This window comes from Sebastes umbrosus, chromosome 10 (genome assembly GCF_015220745.1).
Source record: "Sebastes umbrosus isolate fSebUmb1 chromosome 10, fSebUmb1.pri, whole genome shotgun sequence".
Classification (NCBI taxonomy): Eukaryota; Metazoa; Chordata; class Actinopteri; order Perciformes; family Sebastidae; genus Sebastes; species Sebastes umbrosus.
The window spans coordinates 12,040,526-12,064,344 of NC_051278.1; the positions used below are offsets into that span (position 1 = coordinate 12,040,526).

The 23,819-nt window shown below is 37.9% G+C and overlaps 1 protein-coding gene across 1 annotated transcript; it reads left to right on the top strand.

Annotated features, from left to right (window-relative positions):
- The first annotated feature begins 20,112 nt into the window (after positions 1-20,112).
- On the top strand, positions 20,113-23,715 carry LOC119495839 (N-acetylneuraminic acid phosphatase). Its single transcript, XM_037782704.1, has 2 exons — positions 20,113-20,322; positions 22,393-23,715. The coding sequence occupies exons 1-2, from the start codon at positions 20,161-20,163 to the stop codon at positions 23,032-23,034; spliced, it is 804 nt and encodes a 267-aa protein (XP_037638632.1). The 5' UTR covers positions 20,113-20,160; the 3' UTR covers positions 23,035-23,715.
- Positions 23,716-23,819: the final 104 nt, after the last annotated feature.

Genomic DNA, 23,819 nt, shown 5'->3' on the forward strand with positions numbered 1-23,819 from the left:
TTTATGTTAAATGCTGTACCTGTGAGGGTTTCTGGACAATATTTGTCATTGTTTTGTGTTGTTAATTGATTTCTAATAATAAATATATACATACATTTGCCAGCATATTTGTCCACTCCCATGCTGGTCAGAGTATTGAATACTTGACAAATCTCCCTTTAAGGTACATTTTGAACAGATAAAAAAACGTGTGATTAATTTGCATTTAATCGTGATTAACTATGGACAATCATGCAATTAATTGCGATTAAATAATTTAATCGATTGAAGCCCTAATAACAATATATATATATATAATAATTCAAGCTTCAGTCATTCGAAATCCAATTTGATTTGACATATTCGCATTAAAGCGGAGCTTAAACTCAGACTCAATAGGCTCCAGATGGCTGTGGGAGTTAATGTGATAATAGAATAGTGGTGATTTGGCCCCTATATGACAAAAGGACCCCCGCTAAATAAACTACCCATAAAGCGTGACAGCCCCCTGTTGTGTTGGGAGGAAACGTTCTCACACACACACAAATAAAGACTCCAGTCTGACTGTGAGAGAGTGGCGACAGATCTCTCAAGCATGACGTTCTCATCATGTTGCCACAACATTGTCAGAATGTCACAGCTCCTCAACATGTTGCAGATAACGGTGACACCGGGGGCGCGGGCACACTTGGACAATCAATCTGAAAAGCGAAGGCGAAGGATTTTGAGGGCATGGGTGAGCAGTGAACCATTTTGTCAACGGTGGTGGCGGTGCAACGGTTGCCTTACAAAGTCTCACTGTGACGTGTCTTTAATTTGAAATTAATAATAATAATATTTTGAACATTAAAGCTGCATAAATATTTTAATATTAATAATTAATCAAATGATTACATGTAATGTGAAAAGAGAGATAATAATCAGCTGACTCTGCAGTTCCCCTCAACATTACGAACCGTTTTAGCATCTTTCAGCGCACTGTTTTGGTTCACTCTCACGCTCTCATCAGCTTCGTTTTTAGCAACAGCAGAAAGCTGGTTTTAATTAAAAAGCTTTGTTAAACCCACACAACAAAGTTAGCATCTAGCCAGTGAGCACAGAAGCATTCAGCAGCCAAAAACCTAGATATGTTTCTCACGAGCTGGTGGAGACCAAAACAGAGCTAAAAGGAGTTGCAGCGGATTAAACATGACTCCAAATGCTAATGTTGCTTTGTGTCTGCTGAATGTGTAAATAATAGGCTAACATATCAGCAATAACTTCATACCAGAGGTGGAAGAGGGACTCAGAAAAGTATGAATACCACACTGTGAAAATACTGTGAAATACCTGTAAAAGTCCTGCACTTAAATTCTTACATAAGTAAAAGTATGTACGTATAATCAAGAAAATGTACTTAAAGTATTAAAAGTAATCAATATACTATTAGATATAGTATAATCTAATGTTAGATTATTATTACTTGAGCATTAACATGTAAGCAGCATTTTAACGTTGCAGCTGGATGTGTGGATCTAATTGTATTTTACACAGGGATGCAACTAATGATTCTTGTCATTATGGATTATACTGCTGATTATCTTCTCTATTACTTCATGGATTGGTTTGAACATCTTCAGAAAATGGTGAAAATAAAAAAATAATAAAATAAATAAAAAATAATTCAAAGAAAAAGCAGCAAATCCTCATATTTGTGAAGCTGGAACCATGAAATATTTATCCATGAAAAAGGATTATCAAAATAGATGCAAATTAGTTTTCTATCAATGAATTAATCGACTAATCGTTTCTGCTGTACCCATCAATGTTTTGCATGCAAAAATCTTACTAATAATAAGTAATACGTAACTAGTAACTTAAGCTGTCAGATAAATGTAGTGAAATAAAACGTACAATATTTCCTACTGAAATGTAGTGGAGTAGAAGTATAACGTAGCATGAAAAGAAAGGCTCAAGTAATGTACAAGTACCTCAAATTTGTTTAATTACATTTCACCACTGTTTTATACTATAATAATCAGTGTTGTGTTTGTTCTGCTGCACCAAAGCAGCAAAAAAAAATCAAATTAATACTGCTTTAACCAAATGTACTTTTGAAATAACTCTACAAATACAATCTTCCTATTCCGATTTTTTTTCTTTTTGTTACTATTACTATTTCAGAAAGAACCCAATATTTATCCTCACTTTTCCATCTTTGGCTACTTAAAAAAGAAAAAAAAGTCTATGACTGTCATTATGAACGTAGGATACAAATGTTGACAGGTTTAATTGAGGTCAAACGTATGTAGGTGCCAGTCCTCAGCCACTGTTTGGGTGTGTCTAACGGTCGATGGCACAAAGACAGACATGCTCTAATAACTCAGACTGAACTCCAATTAGATCCAGGCGTTGGTAGGTCTGCGTATGGTCGGATCGAGTCCCTCCCTCTTGTCTGGATTGACAGAAGAACCTCTAACTCTCACGGCCCTGATGCATCATGGTCCATCCACTGAGAACGTCTATACTCTATTTCCATCGTGGCCTTCAAACACTCCATCTTTTTGGAGTCGTCTGCAGCTTTCCCATGATACCACACTACAACTGCCAGTGTTAACGGCAGGCGCCGCGGTTGCCAAGGCGCTAACAAGGTGTACAAAGCACTGCCAGGATCGTGTGGGATTGTTTTGTTTCTCTGACTTAAGACTGAAAAAAAAAGAGAAGTGTTGTCATGGCTTTGGTACTCTGGCAGAGAGGTGAGAGGCTGGCCTGTCACTCTGGATTACTTCTGTCTCAGCAAGACTTTGATGTGCACTGACAGCCTCAGATAACTTTTACAAGTTGGAGGAACATACGCTTCCTCTCTGTGTTTGGATTGGCTCCCACAGACGGGACACTTATTCAGCTGGCAAGTACATCTGCTGTGCGTGAGCATTGCAACTTTTCCAAGAGGAAAAAAAATGCCATTGCAACTTCAGATGAACTGTCTGCATGAGTACAACATTAAGTCATTTTAATGTAACGTTGCAGTTTGTTGTATTATCCCCTCTCTGTAGGCAGCTAACTCCGGCACACATGATACATTTACATTCAGCTGGATTTATGAATGGCATGCTAGAAAGGCTTTTTCCATTCATAAAAGTCTCTGTGTTCTGCCCTGTGTGTCTGAGTGTCTTTTTTTGGCATCGACATTCTTTGTAGTTTACATTCCTGTTTGTAACCAGGTAATGTGTGCGTGTGTGTGTGTGTGTGTGTGTGTGTCAGGCTGAATGGAACATACCAAACTGGATGGACAAGGTTACCAGCAGAAGCACGCAATGCTTGCAAACGTGCAAGCATTGCGTGTCTGAAGGACTCTTGCAGGCACGCACGTTTGCTCTGCAGCCTCAAACACATTCAGAAATTTGTGCGTAGATTGTGGGTTTTAAAGATCAACAATTAAAATGCATTTATGTTGCATTTACTTTATTGTCAATACTGCCTTTTCCAACTGTTCACAGACTCCGTGCGATTTCTGAATAGCAGGAGTTGGCCTTGGTTGCTCAGTAGACAGGAACAGATGAGGGTGTTCAGAGGTAAGATGAGCTGTCGACGAGTTATTGTTACAGCGCAACCATCACGTGTGGTGGCTCTGCCCTGACAACTCTCTGTTGCACCGTCTTCTCACGAAAAGATCGCGCGAGGGAGGGGAGGGTTCACAGCGCAGTGCAATATCTAATGAAGAATCTCTCAGAAGTAGCTATTAGAGTCTGTTGCATCAGATAAATGACGAGCTTGCGTGGATATCAAGATTGCGCTGAAAGCCCCAGACGAGTTCAGCTCAGTGGGACGGAGCTGGAGGGGTGTTCCTGGTACACTCAGGAGGGCGACAATACAGCAGGAAAATGAGATGAATGCTTACATGTTTCACTGAGTCAAGGCAGCATCACATAGCAAAGTGAATGTACAGTAGAAAATGAATGAAGCAGTTTGAAATACAACACTCTGCTGAAGAGTTGTTGCATTTTTTTATCTAAAAAGACTCCCAGGACACTTCCGTCTAGATTTGGGCAGTTATGTTACAGGTTTTGATGATCATTTTGATGATAGTCAATTACAAAGAAGAAGAGTTTTTGCTGACAGATAACTTAACAGTCTAGACACATTTCCAGCTACCTGATGATGTGTTCAGTATGAACAACAAATCCAACATTATTAAACATGACCAAATTATCCACAGCTGTTTGCGAAGGCCCTCTAGGCACTGAAACACTGTGACTGAGGAGCGGAGGCTGACTGAGGAGCGGAGGCTGGCTGAGCCAGTGGCATTCTTTTTTTAAATCACACCTTAAAACACAGGCTGCTGTATACATATTATACCGCCTGTCTATTAGATGGCACCTACAACACAAAGCAGAATTAGCAGTCTCTTTCATTTACATTTTAGGTATTAAAGTTGCAACGTGTAATACTGAGGCACCTGCTCCAAAGAGTATTTACAGAGTAAATAGGGGGCAGCATTACACCTTTAAGAGATGGTCAAAATAACACTGCTATCTTACAATCTTCACGTGTGGCGTCGGCCTATAGTTTACGTCAGCCATTTTTGTGTTTACTGAGACCCTAATTGGTGGCTGTGCGGTCCATGTAATGTTACCCATAGAACCTATTTTCATTCACATATCTTGCGGTCAGAGGTCAAGGGACCTCTTTGAAAATGGCCATGAGAGTTTGTCCTCGCCAAAATTTAGTGTAAGTTTGGAGAGTTATTTAGCCTCCTTCGCAACAAGCTAGTATGACAGAGTTGATGGATTCCTGAGGTTTTCTAGTGTCATATGATACCAGTATCTTCACTCTAGCTTTAACTGAGCCCCCTACAACCTAAAAATCGAAAATTGCCTTAATGCGTTAAAGAAATTAGTGGCGTTAAAACAAATTTGTGTGAACGCATTATTAACGCGCTAACTTTGACAGCCCTTTGTGCAAACCACAACAACTTCCAGTATCTTATTACTACATAAGACAGACAGTACTGTACATGTCAATCAAATGACAATATGAGGTAAATAAAGTGCAAACATATATAAAAAACGTCCACTCTTCCACATGGACAGACTACACAAAAGAGGCAAAACTCAATAAATAAACACCGTTTCTTGAATGGAAGCCACACGTCCATCCACTATTGTGAGATGCAGAATCAGCCAACGTAATTGATGATGCCCCAGGGAAACGCTAACTGCCGTTACTCGTTTTCATGGGAAACATATTTGTTGACTTCTGTTGTTTCTCTGTTGAGTTTACATCACCGTTCACCATAATCCAGCCTCATTTCATTTCCAAATGCTAAGATTTGTGCTGCTTCATTGAGAGCCGCCACTTAAGTGTAATCTCTTTGATCGAGGCCTTTTCAGCGATACTCGAGCCAGGCCTCCTCCTACAGTACAACTGAAATAAGTGTTCGGTAATTACCGGACTGCTGATGGTGGCACTGACAGCTTCCCATTGTGTTGTGTAAGCCCTGCCAGTCTTTCTTGGTGTTGACATGTGTGTGCTGAATTCAACACTTTCCACAGATCTTAGTGACAGACCTTTGTTTTCATATGTTTACTCGTTGCTAATTGATGTCAACATCTGCTACTTTCCTTCTTCCACCCACCGCAGGTTAAATGAGACACATGAGAAAACATAGGATGCATAAGGTCGAAGGTCATAAAAGCAGAATTAATCCTAAAAAAAAATCACAGTTAAGTTAATTTAGCATGTTAACAAATAAATTGGAATAGAGCTCGCTTAAGTATGACGTGACTCAACCTTCATACAGCAACGCCATCACCATGGAGAGTGTTTTTATAAACATTTGGGTGTATTAAAGCAATCTCGGTCCCACCCTGGGAAATAAAGCAATGCACCTCAACTGGAACCTGGTGTGAAAGAGTGAGAAGAAACCTCCTGGGTAATGGCGATACAATAAAACTCAATGTGTGTCACGGTCTGCGTATCCCGTCCATCCCCATACATACTCCCTAAAAAAGTGATTGTCTACCTGCATTACGTGATATTGCCACCTTTCTATTTTTAACGCTGATGCATTCGCTGATGGCTGCTATTGTGTTTGCACAGTTGGCTCGGTTTTGTCGCTTTGATGATTGGTTGGAAAATAACCGTCTGGTCACGTACAGTCAACAACAATGTGGTGCCATTTTGTCTGTCTCTTTTTATCAAACCATTTACTGCTTCCTGGTTTTGGATTTATGGGGTTGGAAGAAAAACAAAAGAAAAGCCTTCTACCATATCTTCTAACTGACTGTTGGCTTAATTTACAATTCTGTTGAAGTCAAATACACAAAGAGAGTGTGTGTGTGTGCATCCATATCCATGGGTGTATCAACGCTGTGGTATTAGTTAAGGGCTGGAATCGATCATAAAGAAGGCTGCGATATACAGAAGGAGACCTAATCAACCTAATCTGAGGAATTTAAAGATAAGAGGTGAAGAAACCTGCTGCCTCGGTCATTTTGATCAAAACAAAAATAGATCACCTGTGGCCTGTTGTGGATAAAGATCCCTCCTCAAATAAGGTAGCCTATAAATAGGGTATTACCCTGCAGTGGCTTTCTTTGTGTAATAATGCAAGAAAGCCATGGTGATTCAGCCTGATACAACATACATATTTATGGTATAACACACGCACACATGTCATGAGAAAGATAATCCAGTGGCATGATTAGGCAACAAGACCCAACAATTATCTGTACAACAAACACGCAGTTCCCCCTGTGAGCCAGTTTGAGTCACTAACATCACTCCAGGAATGTAACCTGGGTCATCAGGAGCGTACTACCACACCATACCAGCCCTCGCAAACCCAAGTCCCAACACATCATTACCAGCTTACTCACCATTCTTTAGTCATGGAAAATGATCTAAGGCCTAAAATCATTTCCAACACGTATACCCTCAGGTTACACCATTCACAACAACAGCACATGCAGGCAGAGATTCTCAGAAATCAGTCATTGCTACTGTGGTTTATAGGCTGGATGGTAGTCGAATTACTCCACAGGATGATTGCTTCATATTCTTATATCCCTCTTTCATAATAAGATTAAGCTAATTCACGTTTTGTACTAAAATCTCAAAAATAAAGTGGAAATGCTTGCCGTTCGGACTTGCCTCCAAGCTAGGGACGTTTCACCAGCAGTTGGCTTATGGGAAATGATGTATGCTAAAAGCAGCTAAAAACAGAATTATAAATTAAAAAAAAACAATAATTGCCACCCTTATCTATACGTAATAAACCGCATGTCATATTGTTGGGTAGAGCAATGGTTCCCAATCTTTTTCCTTTTCTATCATTGAGTTAACTGATGACCCCTGACTGTGAGACATATTTTTATGTCTATGTAATGTTTATAGATAAAAATCATTTTTTAATCACTAACAAATACTTTATATATTATATAAAATGTTATAACGTACAACAATAAACTGTTAATAAATACTTTACTAATGTAATCAGAATGTAATCGTTATCTTTTCCTATCAGCTATGATAGTATATATAATTTATAAACTATAGTTCCTATTACACAGACTAATGATAACAGCGTTCTGCGTTCTGTTATTTCTTTATAGCAGACCGTTGCTATGTATAACAGACCGTTGCTATGGGTACAGTTCTGATGTCGGACTCTGGCGGACCGTTTTTGTGTAAAATTATTGATTTCTTAAGTAAGTAGCCGTGTAATAAGCGAGATAATGTGCAGCTAGAGGGTCATTGTTGTGAAAGAAACCCCTTCAGGGTGATTAGAGAGAGAGTGCAGCATCGCCCTGTCGGGGTTTCTTTCACAACAATGACCAGCTCGCTGTACATTATCCCTTACTTTTAGCATTACTAATAATTATTAAACATTATTGATTGTTTGTTAACAGTAAATAAATTATTAACTAAGTTTAATTAACTATCAATTTACTATTTATAAATGGTGGTTATTATAAAGTGTTACCGGGCCTTCCTGTAAGCCTCGTTGCACACTATGCTTCAAAGAACTACCTGCTGTAATAGTTTATTATCATTACCGTATTGTGATGTTCAACCTCAGTGAGCCATAGCAGGGCTCATCATTTGATCTACCTCAGCTATATAACATAACAGCAGCTCTGCCCACATCACTGGACAGACTCTACAGAGACACAGGTGTCCTGTCCTCAGAGCACAGGTTGCTGCTGAGAAGAGGAGGTTGTTGTTTGACAGAGAGGGCCTCTTTGTTGTCCATTGGTGCTGCCATGCCATGCTGACAACAAAGGTTCCCTTGAGCCTGAGCGGGCCGGGTCAGAGGTCCCGTTCCTCTCAGCCGGGTTAGATAACAGAAGGGTCTGGCTATCAGTCTCCCTGGGGGCCGTCTGTCACCAGCCCTTATCAGCATCTGGGATCCTGCTTCATTAGAGAGGCCTGCAAAAAAAAAAAACTCCAGGATGTTCAGTGTTGAATGTAATTCCTCAGCACTCCTGAACCCGTGATTCTTTTCACTGAGTCATTAGACATAAGAGTATCCTTAAATGTCGAAACTGTCGAATGTTTATTTGTCTTCTCTTTATGTGCTGTAGATATACATTACTCATATGTTCTCAGCAGTGTTTGCAGTGATGTGTTAATGGGGGAACTGGTTAGTATAGTTTGGAGCGTGCTTGCTTTCATTGCCTTGGAAACAAAATCCACTTGATCCACTTATGTAATGACATAAGCCATATAGTCACCGTTAAAAGAAGAAATCTTTGCAGACTTTTCCAACTCCCTGAAGCGAAGGATGCGTGAGAAACACGACTCCATGCATACTCCAAATTACCAAATTTATTTTACATCAGTCTGATATAAACAACTATATATGTATATTGTTTTAATTCCTTTAATTACCTTGTATCAATGTGGTCTGCTGGCAGGGAGGTCAGGGTCAGTGTCTAAGTAGTTTTTCCAGAGCTGAGAGTGATCCGATTCTTCCCACCAATGCTTGAGAAGTTCAGTTCAAGATGAAGAAGATGTAAAGCTTTATATTAGCTTATAAAAGTAATTTAGATCACTTTCCCTAATACATGGTGTGGGGATGATCAATTCTTATGAGTTTGCATCTTCCTCCAAAATGCATTTGACATTAAAGCCCTTTCCATTGATCAATGAATGTGTATGAGAATATTACTGTACTTAACGCTGTCTCTCTGTGTGTGTGTGTGTGTGTGTGTGTGCGTGTGTGCGTGTGTGTGGGTGTGTGGGAGTGTGCGTGTGCGTGTGCGTGTGCGTGTGTGTGTGTGTGTGTGTGTGTAACGTCATTACATTCTGTTTATTTATCTGTTTATAATTTGGCAGTCTGTCTGTGACAGCTGGACAAGTATCATGTACCATATCATAATGTGTCACAAATATTCGGCACCGTGAACAGGAACTGAGTTGTTCATAGAGTGCTACTGGAATGAGTCCTAAAACATAAGATCTGTGGTTCACACAAGCTTAAGAGATTTTAAGGTTTTGTTCTACGATATATCCCACTCGTGAATTTTGAAGCTTTTACGTGTCTCTAAAAAGTGCGGTTACTAACAAGTGGCTAAATGAGACTACTAAACGTCATCACGCCGACTCGATTTGTTTGAAAAAGCAATGTATCACACTGTTCCTTTAAATGTCTGCTGTGAACACTATATGGAAAGAGAAAACTGTTTTCTTCTTCTTGACTCTTATGCCAGTCATATGTTGGAGGTGACAGGTGGATGATCTCACATTGAACCCATATACAAGGACAGGCAGGAATGACACACAGAATCCATATGGAGTCATGTCTCCTCCACGTCAACACCAGACCCTCCATCTGGAAGCCTCTTTTAAACCTCGGCAATTGACACTGGACATGTCATGTCATCAACACGCCTCCTCGATGAAGGAAAAAAAACCTTCAAATGTAAAGTGTCAGCACCCGGTGCAGTCAGAGTCAAGCAGCTACACACCATCTGTCCTCTCCACTGTCTGCATTTCTGCACTGCACATCATGATCCAATCAGGGAGTGTGAGGAACTTGATTGGGTTTGTTTTTCTCATCCTTGAGCAGAACCCTGCAATAATATCCGGCCATGGACAGATTGCAGAGTATAAACAAGGAAAATAAGGTGCAAGAAAGATCTAAGAGAAGACAAAGTGATGTATCAGTGTTTTGCAGATATTCATTTGCCCATCTAGACCAGCGGATCCCAACCTTTCTCGCTTTTCTCCCCTTAGAACAAAGCAACCCACTGTCACAGGTTAAATAGTATATAACGTATTGATCAAGTGATTTTTTTCCCCTTCTCATAAACTTTTTTGGTAATACCTTATTTTATAGTTCATAAATTCCCAAAAGTGTCCAATTACTTTCAAAAAATGTCATAGTATAGTATTTATAAAAAGTTCAAGAAAAAACGTCATAGTATAGTTTGGCGAAAAATTTCATGAAAAAAGTCGTAGTATAGTATGTGGAAAAATTTTATGAAAAAACAGTCATACTATAGCATGTTGAAAAATTTAATTTAAAAAATTCATAGTATAGTATGTCGAAAACATTCATAAAAAAAGTCATTGTATAGTTTATCAAAAAATTTCAGGAAAAAATTCATAGTATAGTATGTCGAAATATTTCAGGAAAAAAAAAAGTAATCTTATAGTATGTCAAAACATTTAATGAAAAATAAGTCATATTTTTATCTAAAAATTTCATGAAAAAAAGTCATAGTATAGTATGTCGAAGAATTTGAGGAAAAAAGTCATAGTATAGTATGTCGAAGAATTTGAGGAAAAAAGTCATAGTATAGTATGTCGAAAAATTTCATGGGAAAAAAGTCATACTGTAGTATGTCGAAATCATTCATGAAAAAAGTCAGAGTAAAGTTTGTCGAATAATTTCATGAAAAAATTCATAGTATAATATGTCAAAAAATTGTATGCAAAAAAGTCATAGCATAACATGTCGAAAAAGTTCCTGAAAAAAAGTCATAGTATAGCATGTTGAAAAATTTCATGAAAAAGTCTTAGTATTTCGAAAAAGTTCATGAAAAAAAGTTCATATTTTTATCGAAAAATGTCATGAAAAACAATTCATAGTATAGTATGTCGAAAAATTGTAAGAAAAAAAATCATAGTATAATATGAATAAAAAGTTCAAGAAAAAAAAAGTCATAGTATAGTATGTATAAAGATTTCAAGAAAAAAAGTCATAGTATAGTATGTGGAAAACAATCATGAAAAAAGTCAGAGTATAGTTTGTCGAATAATTTCAGGAAAAATTCATAGTATAGTATGTGGAAAAATTGTATGTAAAAAAAAGTCATAGCATAGCATGTCGAAAAAGTTCCTGAAAAAAGTCATGGTTTAGTACGTCGAAAAATGTCCTGTCCGTGCTGACCCTCGGTGGAGCTACGGTGGCGGCGGCCCGACATGGTGCTGCTCTCCACTAACCCAGGACTGGATCCTGGTTTGGGCGGCAGAATGCTGTATGGGTCCCTCAGGGTTTCTACTACAGGCTAACTCAATCTGAGACATTTTGTGAAATTCTATGTCCAACTTAAAAAGTCAGATATGCTCTGAGGTTGCAACCTTGTATGATTAATCATCTGACATTTGAAAAGGCAAAGCTGTTGTCAACTGATTGAAACATTTGAATTTTGTAACTGTCCCTGCAGGGTGTTTCCACGGAAAATGTTGCATACAAACCCATGATGTCAGAGTTTCAAAATCACACAGGGTAGTTGTTTACACAATTCAGGTGACTTGTTTTCCACAAAGTCAACTGTGTTTCTGGTATTGAATTCAAATTTCGTGATTTTTTGACCTGCCTCAGTTGAACCCACTGTATGCTACGAAAACGTGTCTTTCACAGTTATTTTGTAGTTTCAGCCACTATTTGTATTGATCAAAACTGTAAAACAAGACCCAAGACCCTTCCTTTAAGGGAACCTTGTGTTTTACATTGCTTTTTAAAGTCCACAGTATTATCATCTTGGTAACAGCAAGTCGTGTCTGTGTTGTGGTTCGCCTTGTGTGTGTCAGAGAGAAGCATCAAAGCCTCTGATACACTTTGTCCAGTCACCTGTCTCAGCCTGTCCCGTCCCGTCCCATCCAGTCAGCTGGAAAATTGTACCTTTGGGATACAGTGACGTGATGTAGAATCTGTAGTATAACTCCTCTGGGTTAGCGGAGCTCCATCACACACACATACACACACTCATATTGATTTACTCCAGGCTACTCATACCTCATGATGAGTCAGCTCAAAAGGAAAGTCTTCTTCAAACAGTCTGTTATATTAGTGTGTAGTGCTGATTCTCTGATTACACAATGGATTAACTCTTGAGTCCTTCCACTTTATCATCCCAAACTGTATCCAAACTTTATCAAGCAATGAATTTAAAAAAAGTAAGGCTGTCAAAGTTAACGCGATAATAACGCGTTAACGCAAATTTGTTGTAACACCACTAATTTCTTTAACGCTTTAACGCAACTTGCGATTTTTAGGTTGTAGCGGGGCTCAGTTTTAAAGCTAGAGTGAAGATACTGGCATCATATGAAACTAGAAAACTTAAGGAATCCATGTCATAATAGCTTGTCGGGAAGGAAGTTAAATAACGCTCCAAACTTACGCAAAATTTTGGCGAGGAAAAACTGGCATGGCCATTTTCAAATGGGTTCCTTGACCTTTGACCTCAAGATATGTGAATGAAAATGGGTTGCATGGGTACCCACGAGTCTCCCCTTTACAGACATGCCCACTTTATGATAATCACATGCAGTTTGTGGCAAGTCATAGTCAAGTCAGCACACTGACACACTGACAGCTGTTGTTGCTTGTTGGGCTTGAGTTTGCCATGTTATGATTTGAGCATATTTTTATGCTAAATGCAGTACCTGTGAGGGTTTCTGGACAATATCTGTCATTGTTTTGTGTTGTTAATTGATTCCCAATAATAAATGTATACATACATTTGCAAAAGTATTAAATATTTGAAACATCTCCCTTTAATGTACATTTTGAACCGATAAATAATGTGCGATAAATTTGCGATTAATCGTGATTAACTGTGGACCATCATGCAATTAATCGCGATTAATTATTCTAATCGATTGAAAGCCCCTAAAAAAAAGCTAAAAGCTGTGTTTTAAAGGCCCCTTTAGCCAAAATGACCACAAATGGAGTGTTGAGAAGTTAGCTGAGTAAGTAAGGTGACGTAAGATAGATAAGTTGTCATTAATACAGTAGTAATTTATTGTATCTTTAACAGACATATCTGTCAGATCATGGGATACTTGGTTGTGTACGTACCGCTCTAGTAAAAATGAGACATGATAATTAGAGTCAGTGACATGCCAACGGAGCAGTGCCAGAGAACTGTTCAGGTTGTTGTGACAGAGTCAGAAATTAGAGTCACAGAGTCACAATTACGCAACATTTTGCAACATCCTGATGTCTCTACGTGATTTATTTCCTGCTGAAACAGAAACTGGAGTTTCAATGAAGTCATCATTCAGTGAGTTAGGGAGTTTTAATTTCAAGTGAAGCAGGAGGGGCACGATTCTTTGTAATTCTGTTTATTTATTGGTTGGATTTTTTTCTGCGGCAGCACGAGGTCACTATAGGTCATTTTGTTAATTATTTCTAATTGACAAAAATTCCATATTTTTTATAGAATTGTCCTAACCAAAAACCAAGACTTAACCCGAATATTTTGAGGGGACTTATTGGGTTTTCATCCCCAAATTAGAGACGCATCTCGTAATTGTGCTTCAACACTCCACACTGACCAACTACAGCAACGTCACAGGGTCAAAACTCAAACTCAGCACTGGAAGGGGATATTGTTAGCTCATGAAAGATGATTTTATGTTCAATAATAGAATGTTTTAATTATTGTTCATGTTTACTACAGTCATTCTGCTGTTCTGTACTACTAGCCAAGAAAAGAAAAGTCGTTGCTGGCATGTTATAGCCTTGTTATATTCGTCTTTTAGTCAAATTTTTAATGCATTCAATATTGTGTAAATTTTTCCCTATAAAAAATGGTATAGAATATTGGTATTTTTCAAGGTATCGGATCAAAGTTAGAAATTCCAGTATCGTGACAACACTTATTGTGACTGTGTGGAAAGACTTTTTGGTAACACTTCATTTTACAGGTCCTCAAATTTCATGGTAATTAGGTGATAATTAAAAAGTAACCTATTTGAAATTTCTTTGGAATTACTGCAAAATTACCCCAATATTTACCTCAAAATTTACCGAAAATTACTTTAATAAAAACATTATTTAATAATTATATTCCGCTATTTCCCAATAGCTGATAATTTATTTAATGCATTTAATAATACATTTAATTTTATTAGCAAATAACTTATTTGAAATTTCTTTAAAAAATCGCTGGTGAGATTTGTGCCTGATCAGAAGTGTCTCCTATTAGTTTTGGTTTTCCACCTCCGATGAAGAGCAGCGCACAGCCGCTTCTCAAGCCTAAGGGCCCTATTTTAACCATTATATGCTGTTTTAGCATATAATTATTAAATAATGTTTATAATAAAGTAATTTTCGATACATTTTGAGGTAAATATTGGGGTTATTTGACAGTAATTCCAAAGAAATTTCAAATAGGTTACTTGGTAATTATCACCTTATTACCATGAAATTTGCAGACCTGTAAAATGAAGTGTGACTTTTGTACCCGTAGTATGAGCAGTGCAAGTCTACACACACATTCCCCTCTGGTTATGGACTTTGCTGTGTCCCAGCCAGGACTGGATTGAGATTGGATGATCTTCCAGGGTCCGGGCTCTCAGGGCTATACTTCAGTGACCACGCATAGTTTGCCTCCCTCCTTGCTGCCGTGCTGGTTCAGTGGCCGGTCAGGGGAACTCAGGTGTATCGGCACACAGACGGGGGATACTGGAAGCCTGTCAGACTACAGGAGGTCCTGTCTTTTCATGAGGAACACCAACACGTTCTCATCCCAACTCGTCACATAGCGCCGCTTTGTCACGCCACTTGGCATCACTTTAGGATTACGCAACGAAACCACTAAAGTTTAAGAAGGAACTCCATGGTTGGGTTTAAAACTACAGTAAAAATGATACTAAACACTGTGAACACGGGACACGAACGAACAGCTGATTGTAACGTGAAAGTGAAACTTAACGCACCGGAATGCATGGGACACGAACAACGGTCCCCTGGATGAGATCCTCGTGTTTGCCCTGCAAATGAGAACAGGCTGCAAAATATCTTTCCACAAAAGTCCACTAAGAAAAAAGCAGATTTATGTTGATTTTCGGCCTCAAAGAGTAGCCACCATTGACACAATTGATCGAAGCAGATGCAGAATACTTGCGATTCCACAACATTGCTGATGTCTATGGGTGTGAGGCCCTAACACACAATTTACATGAGCTAAGCAGAAAAGCATATCGCTCCTTGATCATGGAGAGCGTTACATAACGACCTGACGAGGCACCACCCTGCCCCAGATTATGTTGTTTTTGTTTGTATGTATGCAGGTTGCCAGACTCCCCTCTTGACGAGTCCCATTAGGCACATTTAGACTGTAGTTCAGACATTCCCCTGGCCTCGATAAAATCTCACATCTACGTGTGTGTGACCTTAGTTTGTCTCTATATCGGAGAGGCGAGGCTTGATGGGAGCACCATGACAAAGAAAGGACAGTTCTCCTTTCTATCGCATCAGCATTGTAGGCATATTTGATGCAAATCTTTCAGATCTGAAGAATGTTCAATATTTTACAGCTGCGTAATGTTTGTAAAGAATGAATTTGGTGTCACTCGGTCAAAGGTGTCACAGACGAGCTAAATGAAGAAATGCTCATATCTTGATTTGTAGGTGACCTGCACACTTCCTAATATACATGTGTACTGTCACGTAGAGGTCAGGACATGCCAATACTATTCAGGGCTTCATTCTCTTCAGATTACCTGACACTAATTAAAACCCAGGAGCAGCCAACATCCTTTGAAGCTCCTTCCTCTGCTGGCCGAAAGACTCACCTGTCTCTCTGGCTTACACTAGTCCTATGCAGGCCTGAGCCAGAATTAGTTATGAAAGAGGAGCAAACCTGCCTCCCGTACGCTCAAAACACAACCTGCCTCCATATATCAGAAACACCGCTGGCCCAGATGAACAGCCCAATTATAAAGAACCAAAGGGAGAGTCACAAAAACATAATAGGTGATAATAAAGTCTTTTAACTAGGGCTTTTAACGCCAATTTGTTTCAACACTACTAATTTCTTTAACGCATTAACACAACTTGTGATTTTTAGGTTGTAGCGGGCTCGGTTTTCAAATGAAACTAGAAAGCCTAAGGAATCCATTGGTATCAACCATGTCATACTAGCTTGTTGCAAAGGAGGCTAAATAACGTTCTAAACTTATGCTCAGTTTTGGCAAGGAATAACTGGCATGGCCATTTTCAAAGGGGTCCCTTGACCTCTGACCTCAAGATATGTGAATGAAAATGGGTTCTATGGGTACCAACGAGTCTCCCCTTTACAGACATGTCCACTTTATGATAATCACATGCAGTTTGGGGCAAGTCATAGTCAAGTCAGCACACTGACACATTGACAGCTGTTGTTGTCTGTTGGGCTGCAGTTTGCCATGTTATGATTTGAGCATATTTTTTTTTATGCTAAATGCAGTACCTGTGAGGGTTTCTGAACAATATCTGTCATTGTTTTGTGTTGTTAATTGATTTCCAATAATAAATATATACATATATTTGCATAAAGGAGCATATTTGTCCACTCCCATGTTAATAAGAGTATTGAATACTTTACGAATCTCCCTTTAAGGTACATTTTGAACAGATCAAAAAATGTGCGATTATCGTGATTAATATGTATATATTAAATATTTTAATCGATTGACAGCCCTACTTTTAACTAATGGAAAAACGAGGCAGATCAAATATACTCAAGTGTTATCTTCCTGCTCTGGAGAGGCTATGAGGTGTGTGGTGGAATGACACCTTTAATAATCGGCCTTTGAGGGGGATCCGTGCCCAGCTGAGAGATAGCGTGTGACTATGTGCAGCCACGGCCACCCACACAGATAAAAGAGGAATGGTGTCGTGCAGACAAAGACATCAGGCCTCACCAGTCCTTCAGATGCCTGCACTTTCTTGGAAGAGTCACACTGTTAGGGAAGTCATTTGCTTCTTTTTTTTCCCCTCCTACATCAAAAGGGAAATTCCATCTTTACTTGTAAGTTCACTCTTCATGCATACACTGTTTATGTTTCTCTTCCCTTTTTAAGGTTAAGGGTAATAAAAGGTTTTGAGCTCATTTGCTGCACGTCATGTCATTTAAACAAGCATATTCCTCCTTCGCATGCAAGCGGTAGAGGTTGTGTGTTCTGATAGATAATAGCAGGCTAGGCCTCTCACCATTTCTTGATTTATAGTTTATGTTTTGACATTTTTTGTCAGAGGTAATTGAAATAATTAGGTCAAGGTTCTCTTAAAGACACAAGCACATGAGCCGCAATCAGAATAGTGTCAGGTAATGTGAGAAAGGATTGTTGTGATTTCTGATTAGAGCTGGTAGTGCAACAGGCCTGCACACTGTTGCGTGTGAACCTCTGGCCCGTTGCCAGATGAGAGAGGAGTCAGAGGACAGGTTGCATAAGAATTGAGGTATGTTTTGATTTTGAAAGAGTGCGTGTCACGGAATATGTGTTTAAATTGGCAATGTGCATGGTCAAGAGTCACGTAGGGCATTTAATTAGACATGTGATTGTTTTCCTTTGATTACTCCTGTCTATAAATCATTTTAGAGTGTAATATAAGCAGGTTTCGCTTACAGTTCAGTCACCGCCAAATGGAAAAGTAGTCCATAATGGAAAATGGTGTGTGGTGTCTCAAACACAGTGAGTCCAAAAAGTCAAAGTGTTCCATTTTTGCCTTTTTTTCTGACAAAATAATCACTTTTGATATTTCTATGGTGGGTTTTAGTGTGCCATGTGCCTGTAGTCCTCGATACTTTTTCATATTTTATTATTTTAAATTGCTTTATTGTACTTTCACAGTCAAATATTTAAATAAAGCCTGTCTAATATAACAGAATAAAGCATGCTCTAGTGACTCTAGTAACCTTAGACAATGATGTAATGTAACTAAGTATATTTACTCAAGTACTGTACCCTTGTATAACTTTGAGGTACTTGTACTTTGCTTGAGTATTTCCATTTTCTACTACTTTCTACTTCTTCTCCACTACATATATATATATATATATATACATATTGAAATGGGCCATTCTGCTTAATAATAAGTACTTTTGTTACTTTAAGTATATTTTGATAATAAAACTTTTGTACTTTTACTCAAGTAAGATTTTGAATGCAGGACTTTTACTTGTAACAAAGTATTTTTATACTGTGGTATTACTACTTTTAATCAAGTAAAGGTTCTGAGTAGTCTGGCTTTTATGTAGTGTTTTATAATTTTATAATTTGATGGTTTTATTGTTCATACGTATTTTATTTATCATCATATTTATAGTGTTTATTTTACTATATTTTATTTAATCAATGTTTTATTGTTGATCATTATCACTTTTATTCTATTTTATTAAAATGTCATTATTTTAATACAATCTGCTTATTTTGTGCAGTTTCATCATTTTTATTTATTTATTTTTATTTCCTTGCATTTTATTTATCTTTTATTATCTTAAATACCTATCTTTTATTGCTCTCTTATTCAATGAACTTTTATATTGGTTGTTTTGGTGTGCATAAGTCTCTAAATCCATGTTTAACATTATACATTTTGTCAATTGTCTGTACAACACTTTGAATTGCATTTGACTTGTTTGAAAGGTGTTATATAAATAAAGCTTGATTGATTGAATGATTGATTGAGTACTTCTTCCATCACAGACCTTAGAATTTGGGGATTTGTAAAAAAAAAAATTTTGTAACTGTAGTATTTCTACATCTGTACTACACAACTAAGAGGGACACCTCGAGGCTGGACAAGCTGACCAAGAGCTCGACTCTCTGGTGACGGTGGCAGAGGAAAGAAAACTCAACAGACTGCTGGCCATACTGGACAACGCCAGCCATCCCCATTAATGACACCTACAGTCAGCATCCTGACATCCCACCACATTGTTCATTAATTCCTGATAATGGACCCCTTGTCGGGCATTATCCCTTCAATAATGTTCTGAAATGTTTCTATATTTTATTTGGACCATTTGCTCCAGGATACTAACTAGCTTATAATTTTCAAAATTACTTTATTAGCTAAACCAACCAATGGCTTCTTTGGATTGTCCCGGCAAAACAGTTCCAAGTCCTTTACATAGAAATCAGTCCACACACAGGCTGTTATAGGCGACCGAACAAGTCGAGGAAGGTCTCAGTTTTTTAAGTTACGTTACAATCCGTTCACACATTGGCAATATAAAGTGATTAAGACATGTAAAATGTTACATATAGTACCTTTAAATGACACACACACACACATTGTGATTGAATGTATTGTCATGTAATGTAGGTCATTATAAGTGGTGCAGCTGATATCAGTGTGGAGAGCTCATTGAGAAACTTGTGAACTGCTGGCAAAAAAATAAATCTATATTTTGATTTAATGGTGTCCTCTGGAGGTATAAACATTGTTTTGTAACTTAATATTTCTACATCTGTATTATTGCTTATGTATAAGCAGGCCAATATTTCCCTTAAATGACAGACATTGTAATTTAATTTAATGTATTGTCATGTAATGTAGGTCATTATAAGTGGAGAGCTCATTGAGAAACTTATGAACTGCTGATAAAAAAATAAAAATCTATATTTTTGATTTAATGGCTCTCAAGGTATAAAAATATTTTTGTAACTGTAGTATCTCCACATCTATACTATTATTTATGTATAAGCAGTCCAATATTTCCTTTAAATGACACACACATTGTAATTTAATGTATTGTCATGTAATGTAGGTCATTATAAGTGGAGCAGCTGATATCAGTGTGGAGAGCTCATTGAGAAACTTATGAACTGCTGGCAAAAAACAAAAAAAAAACTATATTTTTGATTTAATGGTGTCCTCTGGAGGTGGAAACTTGCAAGTGCTGCTGCACATTTATGCACACAAAACTACAACTCCCATGATGCAGTTCACCCGGCAGGACGTCCGCAGCTATGGTCCGCAATAAATCGACCCCGAAGCGAAGCGACCAGTATTTAGGTGTAAATAAACACTGTTCTCCGGCTATGGACGGTAATGCTGTGAAGGCGATACTGTTTGACTTGGACAACACGCTCATAAGAACAAAACAAGCAGGTAGAGAGGCGATAAGAAAGGTAATAATGTCTGTTATTCTTCGTGTAGCATTTAAAGTTAGCTTCAACGTTTTGTAACGTCAGCTGGAACCGGAAGTGCTCAATAAACTCAGTTTAGACGGGTTAAAAGGGCGTTTATTGTTCTTTTAATACATCCATGGCGTGGATTTACTGTCTCCCGGACGATAAACCTTATTTATGTGTATAATTCAGTTCGCTTTAAGTGGCTATGTTGAGCTAAAATGGGTGTTATTGGTGACTGTGTGTCACCGGGGTTCATTTCTGAATGGCTGAGGGGCGTTCAAAGGCGCTGGGAATTTTAACACTTTGCTCGTAGTACGCATATTTCTATTCTACTCCACTCAGAAGGAAGCAGTTGTTGTTTCTACTCCACTACATTTGTCTGACAGCTATAGTTACTGTTCAGTTTAAAAATGTACATTAAAATAAACAGATGATTTATCAAATACAATAGATTGTTAAAGATTAAGCCAGTGGTTACTAACCTTTTGAAACATAAACAAATAAATTCTACTTATGTCTTGATAGATCATCAATCTAATAATGTTATATATTGTCACAGGGGCCCTTTTCCTGCAGAATGAGTACTTTTACTTTTAAATACATTTTGTTGATACTTTTCTTTAACTTGGATCTGATTTTAAAGCAAGATTATTATTTGTAATAAAGTAGTATGCCTATTTCTATTCTACTCCACTCCACTCAGAAGGAAGCAGTTGTTTTTTTACTCTACTACATTTGTCTGACAGCTATAGTTACTGTTCAGATTAATAATTTACATTAAAATAAAATAATATATATATAACAAAATGTAATATATATATATATATATATATATATATATATATATATATATATATATAACAAAATATAATATTTATATATAAAACAAAATATAATATAATATATAACAAAATATTTTGATTGCACTTAAAGCTGAAGTAGGCGAGATTGGATCAAATATGATTAAAAAAAGTTATTTTTATAAAACGGTCGCTATATCGGGACAGTAGTACATGAAACAGGTAACCTGACAAAAATCATGTGCCTCTGTGTCCTCCGGTGCTCCTAACAACATCTGCAAGATTTCACATACCAGAGGAAAACAAGCAGTAAGAGCTGATCTGAGGTCTGCTGCCCTCTACGAGAGCCGGCTGTCAATCACTCGCAATCTCCGACCAAACGGTCAAACTAGGCAGCGCCAATCAAATATGAATCAATATTATGTCACATTAATGTCTATTTCTCGCCTCAAATGTTTTCAGAATCATCTTGTAGTGCACGGTTTAGCTGTAAAATGAGAAAGTTTTTGAAGCGGCCGCCATTGTGAAATCTGGTGAAGGAACGCCAAGTTCTGGTCACATGACCGGAGCCCAGCCAATAGGAACGCTCTCTCAATGAAATGACCTGTGATTGGTCAAAGTCTCCCGTCACGGGCTAGATTTCCTAAAGCCTAAAAAAGAGCCATGAGGAGGTTCAGAAGTCTAGTTTTCTCTCAGAACACTTGAATTACAATATGCTGAAAGGTTATTATGGAATTTTTGCCCAATGATGCCAAAAATATTCTGCCTACTGCCACTTTAAGTGACCCAGCAATGCAAGATTAAGAGGCATTCATGAATCCTGAATGAGGATTTAAATACTGAATATGAAAAGTACTTTTTGCCTGGTTTGGTTAGAACAATGACGAACCAGCAGCCTTCTAGTAATCGTCTCCAGAAAGTGTCTTAAAAAGTGAATAACTGTCTTTTTTTTATGCAAAACATGCAGCCATAGATATGAAGAAGATAGGAATATAGGCTGAAGTATCATATACAATTTTAATTTTATTCTTTAATTAAATAGTGTCTTTAAGAGGATCTTACATACTGGAATTTCCATGCCTGATTCTGACCAAAAATGTGTATTTTTACATGGTAACCGGTTGCTAAGAGCCACACATCCACCTAAATATAATGCGCTTTAGCCTAAAACTTTAAAACAATCTCGAGGCTGACGTTTTGTGGTTTACTGCTGAATTAGATATACATGTTTTTGTTTTTTTAAATATCTGTTGTTTGAATCTTACAGACCACTGAACTTTTGAAGACCACGCTGGCCCTTGATGAAAACACCATCAGCACCATTTGTGACAAGTTCAAGCAGAAGCTTTTGCATGAGAGCTTCGACCCCTCGGCTGGCAGATCCATTGATGAGGTTCGTGTGGGTCACTGGCAGGAGAGCATCCAGGAGGCTGTGGGCAGTCGTTCCACATCCTCATTAGCAGCTAAGTGCTACTACATGTGGAAAAACAGTCGCCTGGAGGTTCTCAGTCTGTCCCCTGAAATAAGCAACCTCCTGAAACAACTGCGCAGCAGATACAAGCTGCTGCTGCTGACCAACGGGGAAGCTCAGACTCAGAGAGAGAAAGTGAAGGCAGTCGGATGTGAGGAGTTCTTCGATGCCATTGTGATCGGGGGAGAACATGCAGAGCAGAAACCATTCATCTCCATCTTCAAATTTTGTTTTAACAAGCTGGAGCTGGAGGCCCAGGATTGTGTTATAGTGGGAGACTCTCTGGACACAGATATTCAGGGGGGCTTTAATGCCAAAGTACGAGCTACAGTTTGGATCAGCAGTGCAGGAGGTGCTGTGCCAGATGGTTCAGTGAAACCAGACTACACTATCCCTACTGTGCTGGACCTGCCAGGTATTCTACAGCAACTGAAATAAGGACAACTGGTAACTGAAACCATGTGGGAAACAAGTGAATGGGGAGGACCGTCCCTTTAAGTTGGATTTGTAATCATAGATATGTTAAAAGATGGATGTCATGATCAATTTTCAACGAGGGTAGTTTTTACTTGTAGTATACATATTTCTATTCTACTCCACTACATTTCAGAAGGAAGCAGTTGTTTTCATTCCACTACATTTGTCTGACAGCTATAGTTACTGTTCAGTTTAAAAATGTACATTAAAATAAACATGTGATTTATCAAATACAATAGATTGTTAAAGATTAAGCCAGTGGTTACTAACCTTTTGAAACATAAAAAATAAATTCTACTTATGTCTTGATAGATCAACAATCTAATAATGTTGTATATTGTCACAGGGACCATTTTCCTGCAGAATGAGTACTTTTACTTTTAAATACATTTTGCTGATTCTTTTCTTTAACTTGGATCTGATTTTAAAGCATGATTATTATTTGTAATAAATGGAGTGTGGAGTTGGTACTTACACTGAATTCTTGGTACAGCATCATTTTTATTCAACACTCAGTATGACTGTACAAAAATACCTTTGGGTTATTTTTACATACCATAACAGATATCAACACATCTGCTGCTACTCTGTCATTTCCTCAAAGTCTTGACTAATAAAACATTTTTGACAAAGGAGATAAAATGTTCAGGAACTTGGTTATTCTGACACATCATGGCTTTACAGTTTGTTTTTTAATCTTTCTGTAGCAGCTTCATAGGATAGAAAAACCCATTTTAATAAAACAC

What these genes read in the sequence shown, in the direction of transcription:
- LOC119495839 (XM_037782704.1), top strand. Translation starts at nt 20,161, where the DNA reads ATGGTCCGCAATAAATCGACCCCGAAGCGAAGCGACCAGTATTTAGGT. An exon ending in GTAGAGAGGCGATAAGAAAG is followed by an intron (nt 20,323 to 22,392) that starts GTAATAATGTCT and finishes TGAATCTTACAG; the next exon opens with ACCACTGAACTTTTGAAGAC.